The sequence below is a fragment of the Propithecus coquereli genome, unplaced genomic scaffold (genome assembly GCF_000956105.1).
Source record: "Propithecus coquereli isolate 6110/MARCELLA unplaced genomic scaffold, Pcoq_1.0 Scaffold6, whole genome shotgun sequence".
Taxonomy (NCBI): Eukaryota; Metazoa; Chordata; class Mammalia; order Primates; family Indriidae; genus Propithecus; species Propithecus coquereli.
In genome coordinates this window covers 2,976,277-2,987,587 of record NW_012151951.1, presented here as the reverse complement: position 1 = coordinate 2,987,587, position 11,311 = coordinate 2,976,277, and the positions used below count along the sequence as shown (strand labels likewise).

The following is an 11,311-nucleotide window of genomic DNA, read 5'->3' as shown; positions in this document are numbered from 1 at the left end:
GTTAACCAAAATTCCTTAATGAAGACTGTCCTATTCATAGTCCCAGGAGGAATTTAATTCATTGATTGCAAGCTTCAGTGCTTTAGCAAACATTGAGGAAAAAATGTTGAAAAAGCTGTCACACTGGTTTTTAAATTTACATTGTTAAAGTCTAATTTTCACCTTTATCAGTTCACATGGTGAGACTCCAACCCTGTACTTTTTAAGTTAGAAGATAATCTACAGAAAATTATCAAATTCAATTCAATTTCATCCCAATTGTATATGTAAGGATCTGTTCTACAAATTGACCTATTCATTTTTAAATTAGGGACTTCCTGCCCTACTGTCTTTTATGTTCTCCATCTCTCTCCCTTGTTCCTTTTTTGCCTCTTCAACAAAACACTGCACACCATCTCACAGAGGAAGGTACCGTTTTGCATCCTAGGACACTTTTCTATGCTATGTTTTGAGTAGTTGAGGTAGAGTGCAGAAATTATTTGAGGTGGTTGAGTAGTAGTAGTAATAATGCTAATACATTTACAAGGCACAGAACTGAATTTTGATTTGTGTTGCTGAGCTTGCTATTCTAAATTAAATGCTTGCATAGGATGAGAACCTGTGGGATTTACTAAGTCACCTGATTGCATATATTGCTTAATAAATCTGAGAGCATTCCTCAAATGTAACCACAAACTCTTCTACTTTTATTCCGGCCTTCTTCTTGTCCTTCTGGCCCATAACTTTTTAAAGTTGGTAGGGCCTGCCTATGGTGCAACTGGTAGGTTGGTTACTTGACAGAAATAGGACAGAATAAGTAGTCATTTCAGAATTCATATCTTAACCAGATGGGAAGCAGGATCATTTTGATGGAACTCTCCCCAAAATAATCCTTTAATGTTCATACTGAATGTGTTCCTGCAAGTTGCAGGGCCCCGGGCTACATTAATGTTGAATTTCTTAGAAATAAAATATTTGGGACATTTTACAACTTTATTTCTTATAAAACTGCCTTTTATTTGTTATCTTACTTCAAAATGTCTTTCAGTTTTTTAATAATTCTGGACATGCATTATTTCCAGTAACCGTTCATTCATATATGTATTTAACAGATATATTTTGCGTGTCTCCATATGCTCAGACTGGCAAGGCACTAGAGTTATGCTGATGAATAAGACATAGTCCTTTCCCTCAGGAATTTAATATTCTTCAACATGAATTTTTTTTTTTTACTTTCCCATGACACTTTCAAAGAAATTATAAAGCACTTTTGAGTATCTTCAAAGCCTGGCACATAATAATTGCTCCACAAACATTAGCCATTATTGGAACACCAAAGTGAAGGCCTTTGTTCAGGAATGTGACTTTGCATATAATACTTTGATAGTTAGCTCAGGTTTAACCTGATAAGTTGTTCTCTGTATCTATAATTCATTATAACTCTTCTGTTAAGAATAGCCCTGAGTTGGCATGAAGTTATAAATTATATGTAAACAATACGATTCAAAAGTCAAAGTGGTTTATGGAGAGCAAAGAATCTAAAATCGTCTCTAGCAAGTTTCAGACTAAAAAGGAAGAACATCTTCTATATAGCACAGTGGTTAAGAGCATCAACTCTGGAACCAAATTGCCTGGGTTTGTATTCTGTCTCCACTATTCAGTAGTAATGTGACCCTGAGCAAGTTATTTAACCTCTCTGTTCCCCAGAATCATCATCTGCCAAATAGCGATAATAATAATACCTATCTCAGAAATATGTTATAAATATACACGACCACACGTGCACACGCACACAGTCTCACACACATACAAGAGGTCACATATATGTAAAGTGATTAGACCCTACAAATGAAACATATAAAGGCTTAGAACAATGCCAGGCACAAAATAAGCACTACGGAAGTGTTTGCTGTTACTCATATTTAGTTTGTGTGCGTGTATCTTCTGGCAGAATTTTGTTTTTAGGGGAAAAGAAATCAGAAAAATTGTAATTTTTCCCTCCTCTTGAGCTCAGTATTCTACAGCATAGATTTGTGGTAAATCTGTGGGAATTGTCTCTAGGACCCCTTCTCCCCCAATTCCCCTAACCTCCCTAAGGGCACCAAAATCCACAGACGCTCAAGTCCCTTATATAAAATGATGTAGTATTTGCATAAAACTTACGCACATCTTCCCATATACTTTAAATTATATCTAGATTACTTATAATACCTAATACAGTGTAAATACTTGTTATACTGTATTGCTTAGGGAATAATGACAAGAAAAAAATCTGTACATGTTCAGTATGGACACAACCATCTTTTTTAAAAAAAAAAATTTTCAATCTGTGGTTGGTTGAATCCACAGATGTGGATGGAGCCCATGGAGGGCCTATTGTACTGTCTTAATCAAACTGCATAAGAAGGAAAGCCCCTCTCTCTACCCACTCTATGGCCTTTTTAAAAATATAGTTGGCATTTCATTTATAAACATAATTAGTACCTTTAAGACAATATAGCCTTTAATGATGTTCTAGAAAAAAGAGGTCCTGTTTGTACTTACAACAATTTCTGAAAGTGTACTTTCAAAGGATGTCATTGACTTTGTTATTGCCAAGTTCTGTGGTTTTTCTCTGTTTGTTGTTCCCTGGTCATCTTCTGCATTTGACATTATTAACTACTCTGTCCTTGAAGTCATCCCTTTCCTGGGCAGCCTGACTTAGCACTTTCCTCCCAGCCGTGGCTTCGCAGATTTCCCCGGCACTCCTTCTGTCACCCGCCGCTCCCTGGGCACGTCTGCCAGCACCAAGCCTCGCCTTCCCTCCTCTGGATGTTTCCTTGGAGGGTTCGCTGATCCCCAAGGCTTTCCCTTCCCTCTCTGAACTAAGGCCTCACATTTGATCTATTCTCCCAGGTCAGCTCTAGCCCCACAACCCCAAAAGCCTGCTAAAGTTTTCACTTGAATTCTTGAAAAACTTTTCCCCTCACAGCACCCCTGAGTATCAGTAATACCACACTGAGCCCAGCGCCTGGGCTTAGCATGTTGCTGCTACCTCTGACCCATCCCTCTACATCCCCTCCTAAAAGTTCATTTTGATTCTCTATGCAGCCTCACTGCTACCTGCCCTTCTAGGCCGGGACCTTGTCACTCTCACAACTACTTCCTAGGAGACATTGCCATGCAGGCCCTCTCATGCCTTTCAACAAACTGTTTGCCCATTCCAGAGCTTTCCTGTTTCTACCCACATTAAGTGCAGATGCTTCTCTGGGTGGCTTTCTAATATTTCCATAGTTTTCCTTTAAAGCCTGTAGGCCCGTATGTCGCGCTTGGGCCCACTTAGACTCTGCTCTGGGCAGGCCTCTTACCAGGATCCCCTGAACATACTTGGTATTCTCCACGTCGGCCCTTGCTGCTCTCCTGCTCTGAGCAACCACTGCCTTTACATTCTGCACGTGCTACTCCTTTGTGCCTGTCTGCATTTGTGCAGGATGCATCAGCGTTGTTTTCAGAGTGTATGAATACATAACCCTTTCTTTAAACATTTTTAAATTATATTCAAATGTAGCAGAGCATCTGGAACAGTAAAGAAAGAACTCATAAAACCACCGAATATTACCCCTGAAAGAGACCAAAGAGAGAATGTTCCACCCAATTCCCTTATACAAATGAGGAATCTGAATACCTGAGATAGATATTTTAAAAATTAATAGTTACATATTTAGATTTATGGTTATCTTCTATTCATGGAAAATGGTATCTAGTTGCTATTTACATTATTGGCATAGAGTTTTATTTTAGAATAAATTTGCTTTTGATTATAGATATTAATTTAGAGAGAAATGTTAAATAGAGGTAAGAAAATGTGGCAAAAATTGTGAGTGAAATACTCAAGTGATAGAGGTCTTGAAAATACTGTAATATAATATGATTAGAGTCTGCGCTTAATAAGTAAATGTTGACTGATAGTTCACATCAGTCAACCTAGAAAACGGCTGTTAGGCCCGTATCTTAAAAGCCCCTTATGACAAAATGAGCAAACATTAATTTTCACAGCTACATTTTTAGCATAAGGTCAAGGGAATACGAGATTAAAGCCAACTGGCAAAAATGATTTGGGGCTACTAGGAGGTTGTCTAGTTGCTGTGCTCGCTGGAGGTGGCGATGTAACTGCAGGCCAGTGCTCTCGTCGAGAGGCAGGGAGTAGGGACATCCTTCAACCACCCATTGCTCTTCCTAGGACTCTCTTTGCCACGCAAAGTTTAGCTGGATAAGCTGCAACACGTTTGAAATTGAATGAGTCTGAAAAAGGTTTAAATTTCCATATGCACAAAAACATTAAAAAAGAGAAAGGCCTTTGTATTTTACATGCCAATTCTCATGCATCCTCCCTTTCTTATTTTTGGGAGCTTTAACAACCACCCTCAGCAGCCCTACCTCATAGTGGTTTCCACCAGCAGGGTTCGCCTCCCTGACCAGGCTCGCTGAATTATAGGCCTCAGAGTAAACTCTCTGCGGGGGAACACAAATAGACTGCAGCTGGACGCCTGTTTATGGTGGGGCCCAAAAAGCCAAAATCTAAAATGTAAAGAACTTTGCATATAGGGAGACATGAAAAGAGGATCCACCGTGCAAGAGAATTCTGATGCAGACTACCCAGAGTTAAGCCAAATTTCACAGGTGAAGGGCACAGGCCCTACAAACTGCACCTACTTCAGACACCAGCTGTAAGTTTGGGGGCCTCCAGGCCACCTGCACTTCTGACCAACTGGATACAAATTCAGGAGTCCCCACAGCCCCTCAGTTTTGATAATTTGCTGGAACAACTCATAGAACTCAGGAAAGCGCTATACTTACAATTAAAGTTTTATTATTGGACCAGCCAAATAAAGAAAGAGACACATAGGGTTAGGTCTGGAAGAGTCCCCAGGCATGAAGCTTCTGTGTCCTCAGGACCCATTCCCCTCCTGGTACATCAGTGTGTATCCCCAATTAGGAAGCTTACCCAAGTCTTGGTGTCCAGAGTTTTTATCGGGGTTTCATTATGCAGGCATGATTGATTGAATCAGTATCAACATGATTGGACTCAGTCTGCAACCCCCCTTCCTCCCAGGAGGTGGGAGGGAGGTCAGGCTGATATCACATGGCTCAAAGCCCTAACCCTTTAATCACAGGCTGGCCTGGCAAGCCCCGACCCTGGAACTATCTTTGGGCCCACAGAGAGTCACCCCATCAGCATAAACCCAGATGTGGTCCCAGAGGCCCATCATGAATAACGAAAACATTTCTGTCACTTGAGAAATTTCAGGGGTTTGGGAGCTCCCTCTCAAGAACCCAAGACAAAGCCAGATAAAGTCTTTATTACACAACATATAGAAAATACAATAAGAATTGGACCTATTTTAAGTCATAGAAAACCAAGGCAAAAAAAAATTATGATTTTGTGGTGGAAGGATGAACAATTTGAATTTTTTTGCTGATTTTAAATACAATCTAAATGAACCTGAGTTCTGAGGTAATTGTTAGTTTTTGCTTGTGAAGAATGATGTTAATAGAACTTCCAAAGTATAAAATATTAGACATGAAGTCTAGATTTGTGAAGAATTTGGAGAAGTGGCGGATAAAAGAGAAATATATGTTATTTGTTTAACCAGAATGCTACCCACTGGAAAATGTCATTTGAATATGAAATAAATGGTCATTACACATAATAAGGGTCTTTTCATTTTTCACTCATTTATTCATTCCACAATATTTATTGAGTACCTCATATGCTAGTCACTGGACATATATTGTTACACTGTCAGTATAATAAAAAATATTTGTTGATTTACATTTCATAGAAAAGGGGAAGAATGAACTATTGGAAGCCATTTGCTGATTTAAATTGCAATCTAAATGAACTTGCGTTCTGAGATAATTGTTAGTTTTTGCTGGTCAAGAATGATGTTAAGAGAGCCCCAGAGTACGAAGTAGTAGGCAACAAGTCTAGATTTGTGAAGAATTCGGGGAAGTGAGTAATAATAGGAGAAATATATGTTGTTTATTTAACCAGGAGGCTGCCAGCTGGTCTTAATATTTTTAAGCAAAATCAAGAAGTGTTTTGAAATGTGATGTGTTATAAACTGTTCTTTTTTTTACTTTCCTGTAATTGGAGCAACATACTAATTTCTACAAGTTGTGACTACTAACAGACAGCAATCACCTCACAGACTTGTACCGAAGAGACGAGACCATCCAGGTGACGGGAAACGGCCACGTGCAGAGTCCTCGCTTCCCCAACAGCTATCCCAGGAACCTGCTCCTGACCTGGCGGCTCCGTTCCCAGGAGAAAACGAGGATACAGCTCGCGTTCGACAACCAGTTTGGATTAGAGGAAGCAGAAAATGATATCTGTAGGTAAGTGAAAAAACATCCACTTTAGAGTACTATTCCAAGATGGAAAACAAAAAAGACGAATTTAAACCATCACATCAAACATTCCTTTTGAGCCCTTTAGACCTACCTGAAATGCGTCACTTCTTTTTCAAAAAGCCTTGATGTCAACGCTAGTAGACAAAGTAGCGTAGACTGCTGCTGCCGAGGGCCTAATAACCTGGCACGACTCGCAGAAACTCACTTCCGCAACTGTCAGGACTGCAGGACTCCCAAAGAAAGGTGGAATTTGGCTGTCCTGGTCCTTGCGGGGCACAGAATAGCCTTTGTGAACAGGTAGATGCATTCAACAGCTGTTGTAACTAACGATTTTCCCCAGCACTGGGAGAAGATGGCTGGGGACTGTCAGGGCCTGACCCTGAATTCTTAGCTTTAAGGCCTCAGATATATGAAAGAAACACACCCAGAGTCCGTGTGCTCCTCAGATGGGTCTGTTTCTTGCACTTTCTAGGTCAGGAGTAGAAGATGAAAGCTATACCTGATAATCTTCTCCCTTCATAGCATATTTATCAAAGAAAGCCTGGGCTGTTGTTCTTTGAATTGTCTGCTCACAGTATTTTACTCACTTAATTAGCATGTGTAAGACTTGGCCGGTATTTTTTTTTCCTTTTTGTACTTTACTGCACACACTTGTTCTGCATTGCCAATGAACTACTGAACTGCTAAATCCTTTCAGCAGGTTTATTTTCCCTTGAATAATAAAAAGAGGTGCCTCAAATTTGGTTGTCCTTTGTTGCGTATTTATTATGCTGACAGCTTTTATTATGTTCCTATTTTTCTGAGAATAACAGCAGGGACTATTATTTTCTAGGACCACAGAGGGTAATGTATGCCAGAAAGCAGAGCCCAATACATGCAGGAAGAGCCAGTTAATATTTACAAAGAGAATAAAGTAATGCTGATCTTGCACCTTTTCAACCTTGAAAAAGAGAACTAATTTTCTGTGCTAAAAAAAAATTATGGAAAAAAAAGCACCTTTAAAAGATTATTAAAAGTGATACATGGAAGGTACCGTGATCTGTTTCTACCCACAGAACATTTCTGACACCAAATATGGGGGTTTCTTCCCCACAGCAACCAGTTCTCCAACATGTGCTGGTGTCCTTCAATTCAGTTCTGACACTACCTACCTGGAGTTAGTGTCAGGTCCCACAAGTTAAGGGCTTAGCCTCCAAGTTTGATGCCAGTTGCAGGTCCTAGGCTTCCCATCCCTCTGACTGACCAGCTATAAATCAGGGGGTTCCAAAACCCCCTCCTTGGATTTGATAATTTGTTAGAGCAGCTCACAACATTCAAGGACACACTTTACTTACGATTGCCACTTTATTAGAGAGGCTGCGACTCAGGAAGAAATGGAAGAGATGCATAGGCAGGGTATGTGGAAAGGGTGCCTTCTTTGGGTGCACCGCCTTGATGTGTTCACCAGCCCGGAAGCTCTCTGAACCCTCTAATTAGGGGCTTTTATGGAAGTTTTATTATGTAGGCATGATTGATTAAATTATTGGTGATTGATCTCAGTCTCCAGGCCCTCTCCCCTCCCCAGAGGTCCAGAGGGGGGGTCAAAAGTTCCAACCCTCTAATAATGTCTTGGCTGGGTCTTGCTGGTGACCAGCCCCCATTCTGAAGCTACCAAGGGTCACCTCATTAGCTAAACTCTGGTATGGTGGAAAGGGCTTATTATGAATGATAAAAGATGCTCCTACAGCACATCGCTTAGAAATTCCAAGAGTTTTAGGAGCCCTGTGCCAGGAACCAAGATCAAATACATATTTCTGATTATATCACAGTATCACAGAAGGGAAGCCAAGGCTCCACAACTGAGCTGGAGTTTTGACCCTGGCAGTGAACTCTTTTGGCATCCTGACCCTGAAAATAGGAGAGGAAGAGTTAGGATGCTTTCCCTTCTGGATCCTTCATCAAATCTAGTTGCTCCTCAGAATTTATGAAAGGAGGTAAAAGAATAAGAGGTAGAAAAGAAGAGAGGAGGAAGTGAGAGAAACAGGCTTCCTCAGAACCTGCCCTAGGAAATAAAATAGTGCTCTCTTAACTTCAGATTCAGAGTTAAAATTATACTGATGTTGTTTTTTTTTAAGCAAAAGTGACCTATTGTGTTATAACAAAGTTTCAAGTATACTCATACTTCGTGCAGTAAACGTGATTTACACACATTGTGTACAAAATGAAACACAATTGACTTCCTACCATCTGTTCCAAAGCCTCCTTGATGTTTACCTTATAATATTTTATTGCTTGAATGATTCTTTGTTAGTGCTTTTCACCTTCCAAGCACCATACAAACGTTAAGTAATTAATTTACACAGCACCCATGAGACATCCAGCTGGTAAAATTGAATGCCGCCTTATTTTTCCCATAAGGAAACTGAGGCAAAGGACATAATGGCCTCATAAATCACTGTCAAAGAAACGTAGTCACCATATCGTTATTTTTTACTTACTCCTTAGATTACCCTGCCAGTCCAGTAACAGCTCTGAGGTCCATGGGTAAGACCAGGAGAGCTATACTGGTTTTTCTTTATATTCAGACATGATGTTTCTTATGCTGATTCCTTCTGGTAATCATGACAGAGAAATATAATATGGCTGTGAGACTTCTGCCACTGTTCACCCTGAATGCCCATCATTTGTGTGTTAAAACTTTAGCATCTGACATCATTTTGGGAAAGGCAGAGTGGAGAAGTGAGATGCTGATGACCAGAACAGAGAGGCAGATAGTTCAGCTCATCAAGTAGAATGTTCCAAGATCTTAAGGGTCTGAAAATAGAGTAAGTGACCCCTAGAAGATGTGAACTCTGCCACTGAGGGTGTTGCACTATGTGATGAAATGATGGGATGCTAGGGAGGGTTGTCGAGAACCCAGTGGTCACGAGGAATAACGAAAGAGGCCTTGCTGTCTTCTTCAGTCCTGGGATTCTGTGTTTCTGTGACCAAAGCCAGAGGGGAGACTACGGTCTTAAGCTCATTCACATTCTGGTTTATTTAACCAGCACAGATTTTTCCATTATTGGTTAGCTTGCGTTTGTCCTTTCCCTTGTGATAAATTTTATATTTTATGATGTGATCCTTCCAAAAGAGTTTTCAAAAAGAGAATATAGCAAATCGTATCTGTATACATTTGTTTATTTTCTATAATGAAAATGCTGATTTCGTAAGCTATGTATTCTGTAAGGTATCGATCATTTACTTTCTAGAGAAAGCACTGAATGTGTTTTACATTAATTCAAAGTGGGAATTTGTTTGAAAAACTTTATACAGTTAATATTTGGCCATATAATTAGAGTTGTATCTCCTAAAATATGCCAAGAGATCATCGTTATTAGTTTTTCCAAGAAAACTTTCTAAGCCAGATGTTCAGAAAGTAGCCCATTTTGATTATTGATGACTTGGGAACAATTATGGCTAAATGTAAGGGTTCTCTCAGAATAGATTGGTAAAGTTTGAATTTGGAAAACTTAATCCAAAAATTAGCTTTCCTTTTAACATTTCCTTAGGCTATAATTTTCATTTCAGATGGTAGTCATGAGAAATCATATATAGTAGTTTCAATGTCTCAGTGAAAGTACGAATTTCAAAACTTACTGTAATCACAATGTGTTCATTATGTCAAATTGATTCTAGGTATGATTTTGTGGAAGTTGAAGATATATCTGAAACCAGTACCGTTATTAGAGGACGATGGTGTGGACACAAGGAAGTTCCTCCAAGGATAACATCAAGAACAAACCAAATTAAAATAACATTCAAGTCCGATGACTACTTTGTGGCTAAACCTGGATTCAAGATTTATTATTCTTTTGTGGTAAGTAGCTTAACCACCCTATGATTAAAAGCAGACACTGGTTTCATGCAGTATACAGATCATTTTCTATGATATAAATACAGTGGCGTGAGCGTGATGAACTTTATTAATTCCTTATGGCATGGTTTGTTCCTACCTTATGGTCAAAATATTAAAATCTTCATTAGTAAGAAATACCATTTGGGATCTATTAAGTCAAACTTTGGGCCCTAACTTTTGAAAGAGAGCATAGAAATAGAAAAAGGAAAATAGTTTATAGTAAAGCAGACAATAAGTTACCTTTGATTCAAATAAGCAAGGTAAATGTATAGCCAAATAGGAGGTATGCGAGAGTTGAACAGGCTTTGAGAATGAAAGCTAAAGAAAATAATTTCTCTTTTGGTTTGAAAATTTGTCGATAAATTTCATAGCAGGAAAGAGTCCTGATGATTTTAATTTAAATTATAACCCAGATTTGGGAATGGTGTATGTTATAATCATGCAGCCTCAGTGTTCGCAAGCATCTTCAAAACCATAAGGTCCAACTCAGGACTCAAGAGTGTGAATCCTGTTGGCTACTCCCACGCTCGTTTGTAGTCTCAGCTCTACTTAAACAGTTCAGCAGCCATTTCAAACTTTAAATGGTTCTGATTGTTAGACAATGTTCAACCTCATACTGAGCCAAAATCTACAATGTAGTTAATTTTAGTTGTTGGGTTACAGGCAAGCATGTATCTTCTTTACTCATTCATTCTTTAACAAAGCAATATGAAGTTCCTGCTCTTCGTCAGACACTCTGATAGATGCAGTAGTTACAAGGTAAATGAGACAGACAGGGTCCTTGAACCTCCTGCAGTTTATAGTCAGGTGGAGATGACAAACAGTTAAAAAGCAGTTAACCAAGAATGATAAGTAGTAAGACAGAAGAAAGGGTGCTCTAGCTTAAGTCCATGTAGACATTGGGATTACTTTGCCTAAGTAGTATCTTAAATACCCCTGAACCCTTCAACTGTTGATAGCGTAATTGCCTTTTGTTACTGGCAGCAGTTTTCACTCTCACCGGATTTGTCTCTGTCCCTTTTCCCAGTGTGGATGCCAAAATAAAACACAGTGCTGGCCAGG

At 39.3% G+C, this 11,311-nt stretch overlaps 1 protein-coding gene across 1 annotated transcript in view; it reads left to right on the top strand.

The window, feature by feature from the left end:
* Positions 1–11,311, top strand: part of LOC105822164 (platelet-derived growth factor D-like) — a 229,014-nt gene that overhangs the window by 195,711 nt on the left and 21,992 nt on the right. Inside the window, exons 2-3 of the mRNA XM_012659114.1 lie at positions 6,153–6,357; positions 10,030–10,210. Of these exons, the coding sequence (XP_012514568.1) occupies positions 6,153–6,357; positions 10,030–10,210 (386 nt within the window). The remainder of the gene's footprint in view (positions 1–6,152; positions 6,358–10,029; positions 10,211–11,311) is intronic.